Source organism: Sylvia atricapilla, chromosome 17, assembly GCF_009819655.1.
Source record: "Sylvia atricapilla isolate bSylAtr1 chromosome 17, bSylAtr1.pri, whole genome shotgun sequence".
Taxonomy (NCBI): Eukaryota; Metazoa; Chordata; class Aves; order Passeriformes; family Sylviidae; genus Sylvia; species Sylvia atricapilla.
In genome coordinates, this window is record NC_089156.1 from 1,390,848 (window position 1) to 1,411,441 (window position 20,594).

At 44.0% G+C, this 20,594-nt stretch overlaps 1 protein-coding gene across 9 annotated transcripts in view; it reads right to left on the bottom strand.

Moving 5' to 3' along the window:
* Positions 1–20,594, bottom strand: part of MTMR3 (myotubularin related protein 3) — a 74,674-nt gene that overhangs the window by 22,056 nt on the left and 32,024 nt on the right. For all 9 annotated transcript variants that reach the window (XM_066331134.1, XM_066331136.1, XM_066331138.1 and 6 more), the window contains 7 exons: positions 16,730–16,803; positions 16,267–16,356; positions 14,592–14,708; positions 8,979–9,061; positions 6,319–6,485; positions 3,357–3,453; positions 2,443–2,556 (listed from right to left, as the gene is read on the bottom strand). In XM_066331134.1, the coding sequence (XP_066187231.1) occupies positions 2,443–2,556; positions 3,357–3,453; positions 6,319–6,485; positions 8,979–9,061; positions 14,592–14,708; positions 16,267–16,356; positions 16,730–16,732 (671 nt within the window). In that variant the 5' untranslated portion in view covers positions 16,733–16,803. The remainder of the gene's footprint in view (positions 1–2,442; positions 2,557–3,356; positions 3,454–6,318; positions 6,486–8,978; positions 9,062–14,591; positions 14,709–16,266; positions 16,357–16,729; positions 16,804–20,594) is intronic.

The following is a 20,594-nucleotide window of genomic DNA, read 5'->3' on the forward strand; positions in this document are numbered from 1 at the left end:
GAGCACGCTGGGATAGTGGAAGGTGTCCCTGCCCATGGCAGAGGGTGGAATCAGATGAGCTTTAAGCTCCCTTCCAACCCAATCTGTGTTTCTGTGACTCTATGAAATATGTGAAATATGTGAAAAGGCTTAAAAAACTGGAAACAGAAAGAAAAACTGCAGGGTCTGGTGTGAGATTTCTTTAGAGATCTGATCACAGAATAGAAGCAACGGTTCTGACAGTCCAATCCCCACGGAGCACTCCTGCAGCTTGTCTCCAAATCAGCCTGCTTGGCTTTTCAGCCTTGACTGCTTCACTGGGACAATGAATTTCCTGTTGCCAGTGTCTGGCTCTGGTCTCTGTCCCAGTGTTCTGTATCTGAGACGAGCGATTGGACTTATTTTAAAATAAAATCCTGATTACTTCTTTTTTTCCTCTGAAGAAAAGCAAGAAGAGGTTTAGTAATATGATCAATAGTGAAACTAAAATCATTAAGTCCCAAAATAATTTTAATGGATAAAATATGTTGAATAAACTCTTGCCCCATACTCCATCAAAGTAAGAAAAAAAAGCTGATTTTTTAAAATACACACACACACACATATATATATATGGAATTTCAACCATAGAATCATGGAATGACTTGGGAGGGAAAGGACCCTAAAACTCATCCTGTTCCACCCCTGCCACGGGCAGGGACAATTCCCCTAGACCAGGGTTCTCCAAGCTCCATCCAACTTAGAAATCCTCCTCCCCTCACTCCTGTGAGCTCTATTAGAGCCCACAGTGATGAACTGGATGCCTTGAAAAATCTATTATTAAATGTCAAGATAAGGAAAAAAAAGAAATCAAAAAAGAGAAATAGTTTGCTCTCAGTGATTTGAAGCTCAGCAATGAAACCCACATGTGATTTACCACCCAGAGCCTCAGCAGAACTGCAGAAAATTGAACATGGGGACAGAACAATTTCAGTCTCTGTCGTCTTCTGACTTTTCAATTGCTCTTCTGTAAACCCCTGGAATGCAAGGTGTTCCCAGGAATGAGAATAAAGTGTTTTTCTCCTGTGCAGTTGTTGTGCAGTGATGACAGGAGGGGGAATGCTGCCCTGGGGAAGTGTGTTTGCAGGTGAGGTGTCCCCTAATTATGTGATAACTGCAGAAAAGGCCCAAAAGCTGTACACAAACCCACACATAAATCACATTATTCTCCTTTATACATATATATAATATATATGCAGAAACATTCCGTACTGTAATAATAAAATACCCAGGCTTTTATAAGTCAGCATATGCTGGGAAGTATTTTCCCCTTCCCAGAGCTGAGCAGAGGAGGGAACTCCTTCACCATTCCAAAAGAGACCACACTAAACCCCTTTGTTGTTTGGGAGGAAAAGAAGGAAAGACAGGAGGATTTAAAGATAATGGTTTGCTGCCATGAGCCAATTTGTTCTGCCTTCACTGAACAAGAACCCTTAAGCTGAGTAAATAGTTTTGTGGCCTACAGCTCCCCTGCCCTTGGCTCCTCCAAGGATCTGCCAGCTTTCCTGCTCCCCATGCTCACAAGGAATGGGTGCCAAGGCTTAGGGAACATCAGCATTCATTATCTTTTTAATCCCTTTGTCATCTGATGTTTTAAAGAGATTTAAAGATTTATGAGAGGATAACCACCCCAGGGAAGGGGCCATGGTATTAAATTACAGCTTTATAAGACCATGGAATGGTTTGGGTGGGAACAGACCTTACAGCTCATCTCATTCCATCCTCTACCAAGGGCAGGGACACCTCCCACTAGATGAGGTTACTCCAAGCCCTGTCCAACCTGGCCTTGGACACTTCCAGAGATGGGACAGCCATCAAATATCCACAAGATTCAAAATATTTGAAAAAATAGATGCTGAAATGTATTTCTTACTAAAGAAGCTGCCAAAACCCAGTCTCTCAGACAAGTAGTTTTATTATGAAGAATTGCTGGACTCAATGTAAGGAAGGGTCTGTGTAATTAAAACTATTTAAAATATGGAGCTAGAGCTAAACTGTACATTAATTTTTAATCTGAGTTTTAGATCTCCTTCAAGTAATACTGGTATTTGTCCTTGTTTATACTGCAGTCTGAGTATCAGCCAGATGAGTCAGGGGAAAGCCACAGGAGTACCCAGCCAGGGTGGCCATTTATCAGTTCTCCTCTGATGTCTTCATCTTCCATTTTTCTACTTTCATATTAAGAAAAGTTAAAAATCAATCTTAACTGGGGTGACTGCCCCAGGAATGATTTGCAGGAGATGCAAATGCTGAGTGCTCCTCCAGCTTGTGTTTGGAATTCTAAATACAACCCATTATTGCCACATGGAGAGTCTGCCTTACCCAGAGCACCTCCCAGAATTCCCAGTTATGATTTATCCCAGCTTTTCTTTGCTAAGACTGCCCATTTCCAGCCTGCTGAAGGCTGCTGCAGCTGCCCCTCACCTGTACACCACGGCAGGGATGCGCTTCCAGGAGCGGAAGCTGGCCACACTCTCCAGCTCCTTGTCCGTGATCCAGGCGGGAACGATGATCTCCTGGGGGTAACTGCCACACAGCCTGGGGGAAAGAGAGCAAAGTCAGGGTATGGAGCAGCTCCAGACTTCCCAGAGAGCACACAGCAGCCCTGGAGGAACCTGACAGCCCTTTTGTTAATTCCTGCTTCCCTGGATATTAATAAACTCCCTTGTCCAGCATTAAATACGGAGGGATCGCTCTTCCTCCTTCCCTCAGCTTGCAGAGGCCAAAGCAGAGACTCCTCCTGCAGGGACACCAACCCCCAGCTGGGAGCCATCACCCTGCACAGGCAGAGCACTCCAACTGCTCCATCACAGAGTGTTCCAGCTGGGTTTGCTCTGAGCTGGAGCAGGGACCAGCCAGAACACCCTGTGCCCCTTGCTGGGGATCACAGAGCACCTTCCTCTGCTCCACAGCCTAAAGAGGGCTATTGTCTGCACTCTGAGTGCCTCAGTCAGTGTTTTCTCTTACTTATTCACCTACAAATTTAACTCTTCCAAACCAGTTTGAGCTTCTTTTTAAATACATGTCTTTGTAGTAAGTTAGAGAATAAGAAACAATACAAAATGTCTTAAAAAGTTCAAACTCCCCTCTTTGCTCACTTAGGATCTCTCTTAGGATGCTTATTCTCTAATAAGCCACATCAAAACCCGCTATTTCCAAGCCTAAAAAACTCTAGCAGTTAATAAAACATTAAATAATTTAAAGCACAATTTTTTCTATAAACCAACAAATAATCACAATTCTGACTGTCTCTTCTTGGGAACTGTAGCAGTTCAAAGTTTCAGTAATTGAGTGTTTGAGATGCAGTTTGGCTGTGGAGGAGCAGCCCCAGCACTCACTTGTACTTCTCATTGATGTTGGAAATCCTCCAGGCATTGTTCATATCAAACCCCATCCGCTCCACTTCGTTCTTAAACCTGGAAGTTACATGTTCTCCTGGGGGTTGAGAGCACAGGGGGAAAATGAAAGGGAAATAAGGAATTGAGATTCTTTGCAAAACAGAGAAAACCAGCACATCCCTCAGTCCAAACCCACCAGCTGCACTTCACAGCCTCATTCAGACATTTCACTGATGTCTCTCCCTGGCCAACTCTCCAGAAACGCCAGAGTCCAACAAGGAGTTTTCCCCTGAAATTACCAACTTCTGGAAATTCATATTTTAAAAAAATGCCGTAGACCGGAACCAAGGACGTCAGCAAAGGAGCTGAGATCCATCATCAATCCAAGTGGGATGGTGGGAAGTTCAGAACAATTTTCTATCAATGAGAAGAATGTAAAGCTCTGGTGAAAGGGTAGGACCTGGAATGTGCCCTGGAACGTGGGCAATCCGTTGAATATGCATTTCCAGCCCCAGGTTTCCTGTATGGCTGGAGGCAAGTCCTGTCATTTATCCTGCATCTCAGTTTTCCATCATAAATTGGACGTTATTCTTCCGTGAGTCATATGGAGATAGAGAGGTAAAATGCATAAATGATTGTTTGACATAAATATCAGTCACAAGAGCCTCACAAACTCTTGGATTAATACACTGAAAGAAGTGGAATGAGCCCCATTTATTTCCTAGACACTTTTGTTTTAAAGTCTCAAAATACAATTGAAAAATATACAATGGCAATAAAGAATAAGAAGATAGAAAGTCTGGAAAATGAGAGAAAATTTCCAGGTTTCCAGGGCTAAGAAAAGTGCTAAATTTAATGAGCATGTGAGCAGCACCAGATAAGTGATTCTGAAAGTCCATCTATTGCTTGTCTCTTTAAATTACTGTATCATTACATCTTGAGGCAGAGCAGCACCCAAGGGGGAAAAAATCTGCTGAAAAATTAATGCTTAAAGTATTACATCTTTCCATTAAATATTTTAGAAAACCCTTAAAGTATTTCAATCCCCCAGATATCTGTAGATACACATTTAATTCCAAGACGTAAATGCACGTCTGAAATGCTCTGAAATGATTTTTAATGCCACATTACAGAACAATTAAAAATAAATATAAATAGGTAAATTAAAAATATAGACAGCAGCCTAATTACAGGACTTAATTAACTACAGTGTTATAAAGATCCTTTGTCAAGAGAAGAGGTGGAATTGGACAATATATTCCAGCCAGGCAATAACCTCTGCCAGGTTTGTCTGTAGCAGTGACTTATTAAATTTAAAAATCCCACAAATTCTTTTACTGGAGCACCACAAGGATGGGCTTCCCCATCAGCTGCTCCTTAAAACTTGTGCTATATCCTTAAGGAGTCTTTTGGATAGCAAATGAGAATACTGGAAATATCCCAAATCAATGCTGCTCAGCCTGGTGGCTTTTAAGAGAAATACATAAAGTTACATGAAAATCAAATATTCTGTTTGATTTTTTTCCCTGTTAATTTGTAGCTACTGTGCAGCCACAGGTTCTCCCCAATCTTAATATTTTGTCCATTTCTCCCGAACTGCTCGTATTTTAAGAGGCACTTTGAGCCAACACTGATAATGTTTAGAAGCATCCCAATCCACTCTCAAAATCCCAGGGAAAGCAAGCTAGATACTTTGTGGGCTTGAGCTTCCTATTAAAGCTGACCCTGTGAGCCACAGCCTGGATCTCTACTACAGACACTGCTAACATATTTTTCCCAGAAAATGTGTTCTGTTGACACTTGGATGGATTTTAAAGCACTTTAGTACTTTTGTCTGTATCTACCAAATAACGGTCTCCTTGGACATAGAAGAGAAATGACAATGTCTTGGGATTGACTTCTTCAACCACATTCACACTGATTTATTTCAGCTATAACTCAGCTCTTTGAAGGGGAACATCTACTCCCAGCCACAGGCAGTTACAGGGAAATAAAGTTATATTAAAGAAAACTACTTGATAGACAAAGCTGCAAGAAAAAAAAATTGATTGATAAAAGTTAATAAAAAGGTGAATGTTGCTTCTTATTCCTGGAAATGTCCAAGGGTCAGGTTGGACTTGGAACAACCTGGTCTAGTGGAAGATGTCCCTGCCCATGGCAGAGGGTGGAATGAGGCAGGCTTTAAGGTCCCTTCCAATCCAAAGCATCCCATGATTCCATGATTATCCTAACCTAGCATCAGGCTGAAGTCCCTCTGTTTCAGCGAGGAAGAGGAGACTCAGCAAGCCTTCCACAGATCTGCCAGTTCCCATTTCCAAAATTTAGCTTAGGAGGGAAAAGCTCTGGGTGTGAAACTCTGCTCTGAGGAGTTTTGGCATTTTCCAGAAGCTGCTAATGAACTGTGTGAACAGGAACAGGGCCAAGGAGCTCCTCCTGCCACTGTGTGATCCCTGCTCCTCCCCAGACACCACAGACACAAGAGCCTGTGCCCAGCTCCAGCAGCAGGGACAGAATCCCAGGAAGCTCTCTCAGCCTGGTAACTGGGACACTTCCCTGAGGCAGTGAATTGTGACTGACAGGAGATGCAGAGTGCCTGGAAATCAGATTTCTTACACTCAAACAAGTGCTACAACCACCAGCACGCCAGGTTCGAGCTTTTATTTACTTGTGTGCTCCTCGTGGGCATCCTCTGCAGCAAGGATGGTATCCCACTAAAAAAGGGTCACTGCCTGTGGCTCTGAATGAACCTCAGGAGTAGCTCAGGGGCTCCCTTCTCCTCTACAACACTCGTCCTGGAGATCACTGAGCCAGACAAAAACCAATCAAATGGTTTAGACTGAAAGCTGCTGCTGTGGTGAACAAAATGCTGTTGGTTCTACACTGGCTGAATCAAACCCACTCCAGTCCTTCCTTGGGGATTTCCAGGTGCTGCTTTGGTGATCCCAAGGCTGTCCCCACGTACCTGGCCGACACAAGTCCCCGTGCTGCTCCTTTTCACTGGCATAAACCTCCATGCACCAGGCGTGGTAGGCGAAGGAGAACAGGTCCTCTATCTTGGACGGGGGGCGGATGGCATTGTTCAGCCTCTTCAGCCAGTCCTGACACTGCTCAAAGGTGGAAAACTGACACCTGGCCCAGAGACAAACATTCCAAGGGTGACTTTCAGTAAGAGAAGCCCCTCTAGAAGGTGACAGGCTGAGCATGAAAAGCTCTGTGAGAGCACAAAGTGAGGATAAACACCTTATTGACAACTTAGTTCTGCTTCCATGTGCACTCTAATGGGAAGTAAAATGAAACCTGTGGAACGAGTAAGGAAACATTCAGGGAGCCAGGACTGACTGAGCAGAAACGTTCTGTGACTGGGAATAAGCAGGGTGTGCCCTGCCAGGAATGAGGGGGACATTTCTCCATGTGTTACCTATGAAACCAAGGAAAGAACATCCAGGTCAAACACCAGAATGTGTTACAGCCCCTTCTAACTCTTGGAATCAGGGGGAAACTCAGAAAGCTATCCCACACACTATAATCTACATAATGTAACTATAATCACAGTCCTGTAAACAAGAACAGCCTGGGAGAGCTGGGGGTGCTCACCTGGAGAGGAGAAGGCTCCAGGGAGAGCTCAGAGCCCCTTCCAGGGCCTAAAGGGGCTCCAGGAGAGCTGGAGAGGGACTGGGAACAAGGGCTGGAGGGACAGGACACAGGGAATGGCTTCCCAGTGCCAGAGGGCAGGGCTGGATGGGATATTGGGCAGGAATTGTTCCCTGGCAGGGTGGGCAGGCCCTGGCACAGGGTGCCCAGAGCAGCTGTGGCTGCCCCTGGATCCCTGGCAGTGCCCAAGGCCAGGCTGGACATTGGGGCTTGGAGCAGCCTGGGACAGTGGGAGGTGTCACTGCCCATGGCAGGGGTGGAATTAGATGGGGTTTAAGGTCCTTTTTAAACCCTTCTCTTTCTGGCATGTTGGGAAGCACAGATTGACCGTGCCCAATGTTACAGACTAACAATAGGCAGAGAGAATCTTCCCTGCACAGGAGAAACCAATCTTCAAAGCAGTGCATTAAAACTACGTTAGCTTTTCTTTTCAGAGAGGATTCCTGGACTCTTTAGAGTAAAAGGGTGGAAATAAATCAGTGGTTTTTTTTGCTCTGACGCTTTTCTTTAAGATTTTATAGTTATTAAATATTGCCCAAGTATTTCCATGTGGTTCAGTCCTGGTTAATGATGGCATCTGCATTCCCTCGGGGCAGATTTATCTTCTCTACCTGCAAATAGCTCAGAGCCACAAGGCAGAAGGGAAAAGCCATGTCCAACATCTCCCAAGAGCTGTGAGGAACTGCAGCCTGAGGTGTTTATTTATTTCCCATCACTGACTGTAAAGCAAGCCCAGACTACTCACTGAGACAAGATAATTCTCTATTAAACATCCACACTCAGACAAGATACTCTAAAATCTTTCTGAATTATTTTGAAGTTAGTGGTGTAAATAACAAGTATTATCTCCACTTGAATTCTATTTCTCAAATTACAAAGTTTGCTCATGAAAAAGAACAAGAATATATCCTAACTCTTCTGTCTCAGTCCCAAACTTCACCATCTCCCAGCCATCACCATGTCCTCAGTTTTGGAGATGCAATTAGAGAAACGCAATTGATAAGGAGGGCAAAAATACAAATAATTTGTATTCAACCTACAATTGAAGAGAAATAACAAATTGATGTAGGGAGGAAGGGTGACTTTATTAAATGTCAAGAGCTACAAGCAAAGAGGAAGTTAAACATTGAATTCAAATTAAACTAAATATTACCTCTAAAGTAAAATCAGTCCTGGTGAAAAAACAGCCTTTCAGGAAGCAGCCGACCTGTTAGACATTCTGAGTGCTTGGAGATGGCTGGGGCTCCTCTCATTACACAAAAGGCACAGCCAGCAAACATTTAATCAAAAAGAAATGTTCCTTTCTTCTTAATTAAAGTTCATAGATCAAAATTAATTTCTGCAGCAGAAAAGTTTAAAAAACCCCAAAAACCCAGCGAGGTGCAGCTCAGGCTGGGCAGCTCAGAGAGCCCTGGCTCAGCTCTGGGAAAGGACAGGCAAGAGTTACTGCTGTCTGCACACCTGGATTGACCACCTTCCTCCACTCTGTCTGCCCTTATCCCCTCATTTTCTTTTCTGGGAGGTTGCCATGCCTCAAGGACAGTGACTGTACCCTCAAAGGTGTTGAGAATGAAGGCAAGAAGCCTCCAAACCTCAAATTTTGATTAAACACATTTGCAATGTGTGTATCAGTGGCTTTATCTACTTCTGCAACTATTGATATGGAGATATTGATATATCTGTAATATAGTGAAGCAGTATTTTGTAACTGATTGCAAAGCAGGGACAACACAGTGAGGCTAAAATTAATTTCAGAATAAATCCAAGATCAGCCACATGGGCTTAGAGCAAGGTTTGCTGCTGTCCTGAATCACAACAATGAGACAAAAAGCCCACCTCGTATAAAAATCAGACAAAATAAAAAGCTTTTGAAGGAAATCCAGTAAGAAACCCCATTTCCTTGAACCATCCCAGCTGCCCATGCCCCAGGGAAAGTAAATTCCACCCCCTTTAACACTGAGCCTCTCCTACCTTATAACCTTGCAGTCCTTGCAAGTCAAATGAAGCTGGAATATATCCCGGCACTCCACACTCTCAATGAGCTGCAATGGAACCTGCAATTAAACACATCAGATTATTCCATTTCAGCAGCAGTAACAGCAACTTCTTTGCATACCTCACAAGGATTCATTGTAGGCTACATGGAGTCTGAAGAGAGGAAAACAAAGGAATCCACGTGGAATTACTTCAGCAGCTCCAAGGTTTGGTACCAGGTATTCATATTCCAGCTCCAGTCGTGTGGAATCCAAAAGCTTTAAGGGATCCCATGGGAGCAACTGAGAAGGCTGCAGGAAAAGCAGCAGACACCCCAGCTCCTCTCTCATGGAAGCAGCTTTCTCTCTTAAAGGTCCAATTTTAGGAGTTTTAATATATTTTTAGCTGGTGGTGTTCAAAAAGAATTGCTAAGCAAGATCCCCTTAACAGATTGCTGCAGTCTGGATGCTTTTCTACAACAATATCCAATATTTCCTCCTCAGGGAAAAACCCTTTGGCCTGTTTAGATCAACACTTGTCACGGAAGCAGTCAAATTTAGAGTGATAATGCTGATTCTTTCCCAGTTAAAGCTCAGTTATAGACATTTCTGTTTCCTGGCATGTTTAACCAGCAGCAGGTTGGTCAGGCAACACATAAGAGCACATGCAAGTACCTTTCAAGATGAGAAAACTCAGCAGATAAAAATATTACCTTTCATTATCATTTTTGGAACTTTACCTGACATGGGCAAATGTACAGTATTGCCTGAAATGAACAGAAGTCATAAATAACTGTCTGAATTTGGCTAATACCTGTAATTAACAAAAAGGACCAATTTGTTTGAATTGTTTAGTAGATTATATGGACATTGTACAAGACAATAAAACCTCTGCTACCCTTTAGTAAGATTCCAAATGGATTTTTGCCATCACAGGACTAAGATCCAGCAGTTTAAGGTCTGGCTTGGGGCCTGCAAGATGTGGCTGGAAGAGCCAGGGCTTCTCCATATGCTTGGCAAGTCCTTGAAGGTCACCTCTGATCAGAGCTCCAGGATAAGGAATCAAGACAGCATCTTCTCAGGCACCACAAAGCATAAAAAGTACCTCATTTTGGTGGAATGAAAAAAAGGAAGTGAACCAAAACCAGCAGGTAAGGGAAAGAGATGCCTCAAAAATACAAACCACGAGAAAACCTCCTCCGAGCAGGGAGATGCCTGGAGCAAGCTCAGGGCAAATGCTGTGCCCAGGAGAGGGATGAGAACTCTGCTGGCTCTGGGGAAGGCAGGCACAGCTCAGGGCAGCACCTCAGAGCCCAGAGCATTCCCAAATCACTTCCCAGAGCCCCCAGATAGAGCAGGCAGTGACTTTTTTAATGCTCAGCCCACGTCAGACCACAACCAGAGGCGGCTCTGGAGCCACCAACCCTCCCCTGCTGTGCCCAGCGAGGCTGGGACAGGGGAGTTACTCTGCTCCCTCTGTTGTAACTGGACATTAAATGACAGAAAAATCGACAGGACTTGGCAAGAGGGTGTCTGACTCCACAGCCCAGTAGTTTGGGTTTTCAAATCTGGATTTCAAATAAAGCCAGAACTTGAATTCCTGTCCATGTTGTCAGCACTATCACTGGCTGAGGTCTGTGACAGAATCAGTGACATGAAGGGGGGCAGGAGGAAATGAGGAGTCTCCCTTGTGAGAGCCCCTCTGTGCCCTCCCTGAGCTCAGCCTGACTGGGTGACTCCACCAAAGCAGCAGAGGACTGAAGAGCAGCACAGACCACACCAAGTGCTCTGTTCCACAGCTGACCCCTGTATTTCACGTGCTCATTCCTCCCAAGCCTTCTCCTGCTTGATCCCAGTCTGCCAGGCAAATTGTCAGAGTTCTGTGTGACCAATGCACAGGAACAGAGCTCAGACTGCAGAATCTTCCAGTTCTGTTCTTCATGACTGGACAGCCCCACACAGACCTACTGATAATTCCCAGGAGGAATTTCTCCCTGGAAAGGGTGGTCAGGCATTGGAAGGGACTGCCCAGGGAGGTCTGGGTCCCTATCCCTGGAGGTGTCCATGGAAGGACTGGATGTGGCACTCAGTGCTCTGGACTGAGGACAAGGTGGGGATTTGGCACAGAACAGACTCAATAGCCTGGGAGGGCTTTTCCAACTTAAATTACTCTGAAATAACTTATTCAAATCTACTACTGAGTTAAATGACACAAGCATGGAAAGTAAGGCATCTTTCCCAGCAGAGTCAAGATTCCAGACTTGCTTTTTAAGTCCAGTGCTGCTTTGTCTGTTATCTTTTTTACTCCCCAAGCCCTGTTTTATTCTGTTTTTTCCCATGTCCATCTTCATTTAAGCAGTTCTCCACCTTTTCCCTCCTCCTGGCATTCTGCTTGTGGCTCCTTTTCTGTCTGCACTCTTAATAACAAACTAATTCTTCTCCTCCAGCATTATTTTTAATTTCCTTCTTCTGAAGTCTCTCCTTGTTCCCTGCCCTTTCCCTGTGCCCTCTGCTCCCCAGCCATCCATTCCCCTCTGACAGCCCACCAGTGATTCCCTCACAATCTGCAGCTTTTTTCTTCAGGACAACCTTCCCATTAATCTTTTTAATTTTCCTTCCCAGTCATAAAAATCTGTCCTCTGGTCCTCTTGTGTTTTTAATCTCCTTCCTGGCCATTATTCTTCCCCCAGCAAAGCTCTGTGGAATTATCTCCCGTCATTCCTTCCCTCCCTGATAACCTTCCCTTCCCACTGCACATCCTTCAGGCTGCTGCCAGTCCGACACCCCGAGCCCGTTCCTGGAAGAGCCATCAATCCTATCTGCAGGCACTTCCCTCTAATAATGGCATGGAAACCAGGCTGGGAGAAGCAATCATTTTTGCTTTTATAAGAATAAACATGCATTGTTATCTGAGGCAAATTACATCCCATTATAGGAGTACAGGAGCATCTTGCTCTTGCAGTATCTCCCGACTGTCTCTTATTTTAAATTTTCTCATTTTAAATAACAGTAACATTCTACAACTCTGACTTTTTATTTTTGAGAGGTTTTTAAAATGAATTTGATGGCTGGTGCTGTCTGTTATCTAAGAGCAGTACAAGATATATTTAGAGAATTACAGCTCTGTAGTTAGAAAAAGCACAAGTTACATTTTCAGGGCTGAAACAACCCCCCACAGCCCAATCTGTGCCCACAGTTCCCAGTGGGATACAGCAGATCAGGGCCAGGCTGCTGCAAGCACCAGTGACCCTGCTACAGACCCTCCCTGTGCCCCATTTGGCCCAAACCTCTCCAGGACCTCCTGTGGAGGACCTCCCAGGCACTGGGAGCTGGGATTGGGATTTCCTCCTTGTATTCCAGTTCTGAGTAGGGAAAAATGTCATGGTTATGGTGCAGGCTGGAGGCTTGAACAAGCACAGGGCCAAGGCTGGGTGTCCTGGAGCCTGGGAGGAGGTGGCACATGGAGCACTGAGGGTGCAAGGACAGCTCTGAAGGGCTCCAGGGTGGAGGGAGCTGAATCCCTCCCCTGGCTCATGGAACACACAAGGCGTGTCTGAAGCAAATTTTGCTTTTAATTACAGCTGATGACACTTTGGGTTGGTCTTGAAGGCCACCTCTGAGCCCCCTCTTCTCTCACAGCTGTCATGCTCTGGAGTGTGAAGAATTTGGGCAGCAAAGCCTGAGGACAAGACAAGGATTATGCCACTCTCCAGCAGGGATGAAGCAAAACAGCCGTGGACATGAGGAATATCCCAATATCCCAATCCAAACATTTTCCAAGCAAGGGAGTGCTCACACTAAAATTCACCTCCCCATCTAAGCCCCCCCATCACGACTTTTCTTTGGTACTGTGTCCAAAATCCACCATTGGAAAGAGATTACATGCAATCCATGCTTCCACAAACTCCACTAAAATGTTAATTCTCCCATCAATGCAATTAGCTTACAGGGAGGAAAGTGATTAGACAGAAACACTCAGCAGCTGCAAAGTCTGACATTTTCTTAAGGAATCAATAGAGTTGGGCCTGGGAACCAAACCTCCCCTGTGCCCGAGAGATCCCTGTTGAGTCTGCACTTTTATCCCATGGATAAATGTAAGTCAACACTGCTGAATGTCATAATCCCCCCAATTTATGCATGGTCTGTGGGATCTTTTGTTTTTGCATTTGAAACACTGTGTTCCTATTAGTACTAAGATCTAGGAAATTATCCATGGGAAAGATCTCCACACACAGCCCTTTTCTGCGCTGTTGCAATGGGAACATTAACAACTTTGAATGGATTTCTTTCCCAGCCCAGGTGATCTGCAGCTCTGTGCTGCTCACTGAGGTGTCACAGCACCACTTTCACAACCACGGAACTGTAACCAAACAAGAGAGAAAAGCCACAGCCCAGGAATGAAGAATTTCTTACAGGTATTCGTTGAACAACTGTGGTGACATAAAAACAGCAGGAAAGAATCAAGATGAACGCAGTGAAACACCACTCAGTGAAGATTTTAGTTAGAAAATCACCATCTGATCAAGAATTTTGGTCAACAATAAGCAAAAGGATTACTACTGCCAAAATTAACAACTTAAATATGGTTCTTAATTACTAAAGACTTTTTTATCCTTATCCTAGCCCTCCCTGCCCCAGATTTCAGTGGAGTTCATAGGAAGTTATTAGTTATACTCATACATGGTTACAAAGAATAATTTATATTCTGCTCCACCTCATACTCCGATTATTTCTGGTTAATGATGCTGATGATAATGAGATATCACACAGAATGAGAGGGCAGAACACTGCATGTGAAAGTCAGGGAAGAAAAATTAATATGGAAATATTGACAAGCTTCTGTGAACTCCTCCCTGAACACAATCAAGGAACGTGATTTGAGAAAACATCAATTCTTGCTATGCTCAAAAATACTGAACTGAAAATCCTAACAAAGTAATGTCCCTAATTATCCTAAGGACAGGAAGTGCAGTTCATGCTTTAAGGGCTTCTCTAATAAAGCAACTCCACCATTCCCTGGCATTCCTCAGGACACTCTTGATTTGCACACTGGAAGTGTCCCCAGGCTGTGGGACTGGTCAGTGTGAGCATCAGGGCTGTCCAAGGCTCATTTAACTGTGTCTGCTACCAGAGGAGGTGGAGATGGAACCACTTTAAGAAATGGACAGTTGGAATAAAACTTCCTAAAGAAATGCATTAAGGGTGAAGTCCCACTCCTGATCTGTTACATCAAAGACTGCACTCAGAGCACCCAACACCTGGCACAGAACTTGAGCAGCTGGACCCACTCCCACCTTCTGAAGCTCCAAGCAAGGCACAAATGAGGTTTAGGTGCTCCAAAAGCCCCGTGGAAGATTGACTGTTTCTCCCACTGAGCTTGGGGACAACAGGTGGCTGACACAGCCAGCTGTGGGGACTGAGGGATTTCCTTATGACATCTGATTTTCAGAGCTGCTGAGTCACCCTTTGGTGCCTACATACATATTTATTGTCCCCAAGAAATCAACGTGAACATCAGAAGAAGATTATTCATTTTTAAAAGGGGAATCACTGTACTCTTATCCAAAATTCTGTTATTTCCATTGAGATCAGGGCAGCTGGAAGCACTTACATTCACAACAGATTCCTTGAATTTGATGTGGAGCCTGTAGTTGGAAAGGGCAATGATGGCATCCTCTGCTCGTCCCACGTACTCCGTGCTCTCCCCGTGGAGCTCAATGAACGGCACCTGCAGAAAGGCACCAGAAACCTGAGCTCACAGACCACTTCTCAAAAATTCTGCCCCTCCTGCAGCACAGGAAATCAAACAAAGCCTGTAAAGAATTCAGCCCTCTTACTGCTGCTAAGGAGGAACATCAGGCAAGGTTGGCTCCAGGGTTAATTGCAGCCTTTTTCTTAAATGATTCCTTATTTTATGTTACTTTTCCTGAGTGGTAAGTGCCTGGTCAGGGAAAGCAATGAATTTTTATGAAAAATATCCTCACATTTTGGCAAGCAGGCTGACAAAGCCCTTGATTTATGCTCTCACTCCTTACTTAATGGAGAGTGGCATTTCCATAATGTTATTAAATTCATCCTAAAGTAGGCAAAGCATCCAGGATGAATAATGTTCCCTGCTATTTCTCCAGTATTCACCCAGCAAGCTCAGGTAACCAGCCTGGGCTGGATCCCTAAATGTTACAAAGCTGAGCTTAGACAAATCAAGCTTTTTGCTCCCTATTTCTCACAGTAAATATTAAAATGCACAACAAGGTGCTGCTTTCTAAGTCAGAAACCTGAAGTTCATTACACCACACATGGAAACTGTAACTTGTTAATTAAAAATGTAACTTAAACCCAGTTTAGCTGAGTTGGATAGAAAGTGTAAATGCTCAACTTGAAAGTGATCTGGTTTTACACCAAAGTAGCTTGAATCAAAAAAAACCCACAACTTTATATTACAATGAAACTCTTCAGTTGATACAAGAGTGTCTACATGGAGAGCCAGGCTGGGAGAGCTGGGGGTGCTCACCTGGAGAGGAGAAGGCTCCAGGGAGAGCTCAGAGCCCCTTCCAGGGCCTAAAGGGGCTCCAGGAGAGCTGGAGAGGGACTGGGGACAAGGGCTGGAGGGCCAGGACACAGGGAATGGCTTCCCAGTGCCAGAGGGCAGGGCTGGATGGGATATTGGGCAGGAATTGTTCCCTGGCAGGGTGGGCAGGCCCTGGCACAGGGTGCCCAGAGCAGCTGTGGCTGCCCCTGGATCCCTGGCAGTGCCCAAGGCCAGGCTGGACACTGGGGCTTGGAGCAGCCTGGGACAGTGGGAGGTGTCTGCCCATGGCAGGGGTGGGACTGGATGGGCTTTAAAGTCCCTTTAAACCCAAACCATTCCATGGTTCTATGGTAAATCCTCTGAACTAAAGTGATTTCAAAAGGAGCAATGGAAAAAAATAAAGAAATTTAAAAATATCTCCTTCTGTGCAACAGAAGACTTCTGGTTTCACAATAATCACATGCAAAGGCAGTGATTATCAGCTTAATGCTGCTTTTTCAAAACAACAGAGTTCTAAACTATGGAAAAAAACTGAGCCTTGGAAGAAGTGAACAGGTAGCAGTGATATTTTTCAGACACTTGAAGGAATTTCTTGTATTAAAATGCCCAAGTTCTCTGTCCTAGCAACAGTACAGGAGTATTTAAGAGGAAAATGAGTTTCTGTGCTAACTGTGAATTAAAATTCTAGAGGGGAGGCCAGAGAATCTATAACCAACTGGAGGCAGTGTGAGTTGAATAGGAGCAGTGTGGTGATTACCTGAAGGTTCTCATCCTCTCGGATCAGCTGCTTCCTGGGAAAAATCTGATTAGCCTGGATGCATTCAAGGCTGTGCTGAGTCTCCTCATCCTGAGGAACAAAGTGTGACAGTCACCTGCAGCACTGGCACCTGCTGCCACCTTCCCCAACCATCCACAGCCAAAGAAAAGCTCCCACAGCGTCCAGAGAATTCCAGGAACAGTAACTCACTGAAGTTTCTAAACTCTCCACCACGGGCCCTCAGACAACAAATTGGTATTAGCAACTGGTTTCCTTCCTACAGCCTGATTAATAAACTCATTAAAAGCTCTAAGATTTATAGCAGCATTAGGAAAAAAGCATTAGCACTATTAGCATTAGCCTAAAACTCATCAACCCCACATGTAAACATTAATTCTTTAATGTTTTTTCCTTTTTAAACTTTTCTGCTCTGTCACACACCCTCCAAAGGCCCTTTGCTTACCATGACAGGCCCTGGGCAGGAGGAGGAATCCTCGTCTTTGCTTGCAATACTCTGAGCTCTTCACTTATTAAAATCTAGAAAACCAGAAAAGTATAATGATGAAATATGATTCATTTTCTTCTGCCAAATAAATACAAATTAACATTTAAAGACTGTGAATGTAGCTGTTAGAAAACTGAGAGCAAACAGTAATTATGAAAAAATGAAGCCATAGAAGCTCCCTCTCCTGAGAGCCAAAATTGCTTCAAAATGTGTCTGGTTCCTTCTGTTCATCCTAAAAAATTACCTTTGGATGTGCTGCTGGGAGAACACCTGTCTGAAGGCAGCAATTAGATCACTGTTTATATAATTTAAATTAAAACATGTTCATCTTTCTAAATCCCCCGGAATTTTCTCCCAAGTTGTTTGCAGATTGTGAATCAGAAAGCTGTGGGTTACAGATGCAAAGGGATCATTGGGATCCTTCAGGTGATCTGGTGTGAAACACAGGGTTTGGATCCTCCTGGAACAAGCTTGTTTTAATTATGGCACATGAACTGGAATTCTTATTGGGATAAAAATCCCAATTTTACACTTATGGCTCATTTTAGATATCCATGGATATACCAAATTATCCATTTTCCTGCACTGACCTTTCCAGGAGTTCCAGACCATTTCACTGGAGACTTGCTCTCTCCACTACCCAACAGCCCCCCAAGCTTTGATCACCTGCAAATTTTTTGGGAATATTAACACAGTCCTGAGGTTTAGGTCAATCACCCAGTTAGGAACATAATGACTCAAGTGAATACAGGAGTTATAATTTGGGTTTGAGATTCATTTTACACTCAGCTTTTTAAATCCAGGTAGGTTCTCCCCCTTCCTACTCAACCAGGATTCTCTCAGGTATTTATGGGGTTTGCAGACTGTTGTGTGGCACACAAAACTTACAAATGAAAATACGTCACACGAGTGCAGTCAGTTCTCAGTTCACATCCAAAGTTCATATCTCACTGAACTTATAAATGCATTTCAAATTATCAGTATTTAGGCTGACAGAGAAAACCAATCTATCAGCTCCCAGCACTGCAGGGAGCCCATAGCACATCCTGTGCCTGCTATGGAATATTGACAGAGGGCAAAGCAGCAGCAGCTGCACATCAACTATCTTCACATACATGTGTCTGTAAATTTATTTACATAAAAGGGGGAAATGATGAGCAGAATCGAGCTCAAACTATCAGAGATTCACTAAAAATTAATGCAAAAATTAGATACAAAACCCTGGGAGAACTGGAGAGGGACTGGGGACAAGGGCTGGAGGGACAGGACACAGGGAATGGCTTCCCAGTGCCAGAGGGCAGGGCTGGATGGGATACTGGGCAGGAATTGTTCCCTGGCAGGGTGGGCAGGCCCTGGCACAGGGTGCCCAGAGCAGCTGTGGCTGCCCCTGGATCCCTGGCAGTGCCCAAGGCCAGGCTGGACACTGGGGCTTGGAGCAGCCTGGGACAGTGGGAGGTGTCCCTGCCATGGCAGGGGTGGGGCTGGATGAGCTTTAAGGTCCCTTTAAACCAAACCCATTCCAGGACTTTATTATATAAAAAATACCTTGTTAGTTCAAGGAACTCCTTCAGCTTCACACACAATTATCAAAGAAAGAGCAACTTAATTTAAAAAATTCGCTTTATTACAAATTTGAAGCTTGCTGAGTATCTCTGAGGAAGATTTAATTTAATTTAATAGGCACTATGCTAGAAAAAATTCTTTCATACCTCGGTTTGATTAGATATATGTAATTTGTAAGTTTATTATATAACCACCTACATATTAATAAAACCAGTATTAGCTTAGAAAATTTGGTCTTTTAAAATATCTTACAGCTGTGCTCCTAAAATCCAGTATAAACCTCCAGCAGAGACCAGACCAAATTTCAGTCCACCTCCTGCATTCAGTGCAAAACATTTTCTACTGTGACAGTGTGGCTTTTTCCTTGTGAGAATCTCCCTTTCTAAAGTGAATTTTGGGAAAGCTGTGTGGAAAAAAAATCTGCCTGTTTCAGTTTGGATCAGGATTATCAGATCCAAAGGGTGATGCTGCCAAGATAAATGGTACAAGAAGTTATAGGACTGGTTCTAAAGCAAACACTGCTCTGGCTGCTGCTGGGCATCAGTGAAATGCTTCAGTGACTTCCCTGCCACCAAAGGAGTGCTGAAAATTGCTGACAGAAATAGCAAAAAGGCTGAATTGTTACAGTGAGGCTCTCTGAGCTGATGGACAGTGAATACTTGGAGAGAAATCATTCCTTTCCCATCACGTCCATGAGCTGATCCCACTCCAACAGCTCAAGGTCACTGGGCTGAGCAAAAGGGAAAGGGAACAGCTCTGGGAGCAGGGATGCACCACACACTGCTCTGGACAGCCCAAACCACACCTGAATCCGTATTTCTTTCTATCCCAAAGCTTTCTAACCCATTTCCAGTTCACCCATGTCTTCCCATGGGAACAGAAGGAGGATCCCAGTGACTGCTGACACCTCGTAAGTGCATTTCTGCCTTTGGAAGCAAGAACATTTCTCATATCAGCTCCACCATCATTCCCCACCGTGCTGCTCCGAGGGACAGCTGGGGACAAAGCCAGCCCAGCATCAAGTGGCTGCACAAAACCATTCTCAGGTTGATCCACACCACTTTTAGGACTGCAGAATGGAAGGAGAATTCTCATTTTGTTCAACTGCAGCTCTGCCCCGACAGTAAAACCCATTTTCCAGAAGTGAAATGGAAAGGTACAAACACAGCTCAGATAAAAAAAACCTGGCCAGGAAAGCAGCCTTAAATTCAGGCTCCTCCTTATCAATAGGATCACATAAAAATAGCAGCCAGCTTTTACAAAGAGCAGTGAAGCTTGGGTTTAATGGTAAACACTGGGTTTGGTCAGCACTGAGGCCAAAAAAAGCTGATGTTATCAATCTATAGTCTGCCCTTTTACCTGCAATTCCATGTGTGTTAAATTAAGTCAAAAAAGAGAATGGTCTTGTTAATTCTCCATCCTTATGTTCTGCTTGAAAGGATAAATGATGAGCAAAGGTTGTAACCTCAGACTCTGCTCAGCCTCTATGGGAACATCTTAATTACCTTTTGTTTCAGATGTGCCTTCTGGTTTAAATTATGTACATAATTAAGAGTAGCAATAACCATCTGTTTGCCAGTGATTCTAAACAAAAAAGATTAGCTAAATAAAGGATCATTTAAATTCACATGTATTTAAATGCAGTCGGACTTTCAGCAAGCAAAAGGAAAAACTGGAGGGAAAAAAGGAAGAATCCAAGCATTTCACTTCATTCCCTTACCTTCCCCATTCAGACTGAATTCCACTCATTTTAATATCAAAATCAGACTGAGCTGACCCCTGAGCTGTTTACCTACTGTGGCACAGTTGCCCTCTGAGTTTGGAAGTCAATTTTTTTGGCAAAAGAACATCAGAAAATTTGAGACTTGAACATTCAGGAATGCGCTGTACCTTGAGCAAAAGATGCTTCTGTTGCAAACTGAAAACATTTCTCCCCCTTTGGCACATGGAAGGAAATTTCTGAGGTAGGGATAAACACTCAGTTTCCCTTGTTTCAGCCCCTGACAGGGAGGTTTCTCCTCCTTCCTGGCACCACAGGCTGCAGGGGCTGAGTAACTTGCACCAGGATTTACCGGGAGAGCAGCTGACAACACGGATATTTGCGCATTATTCAGGGATAGGAGCAGAACAAAGAACCACGTTTGAAGCTTGGGCACAACTAAGAGTCAGGAACCTTCTTTTTCAATAATTAAAGGCTGCAAACTCCAACTCAGTGAAATACTAAATTTTTTTCTAAGATGTTGGAAAACACTTTATTTAA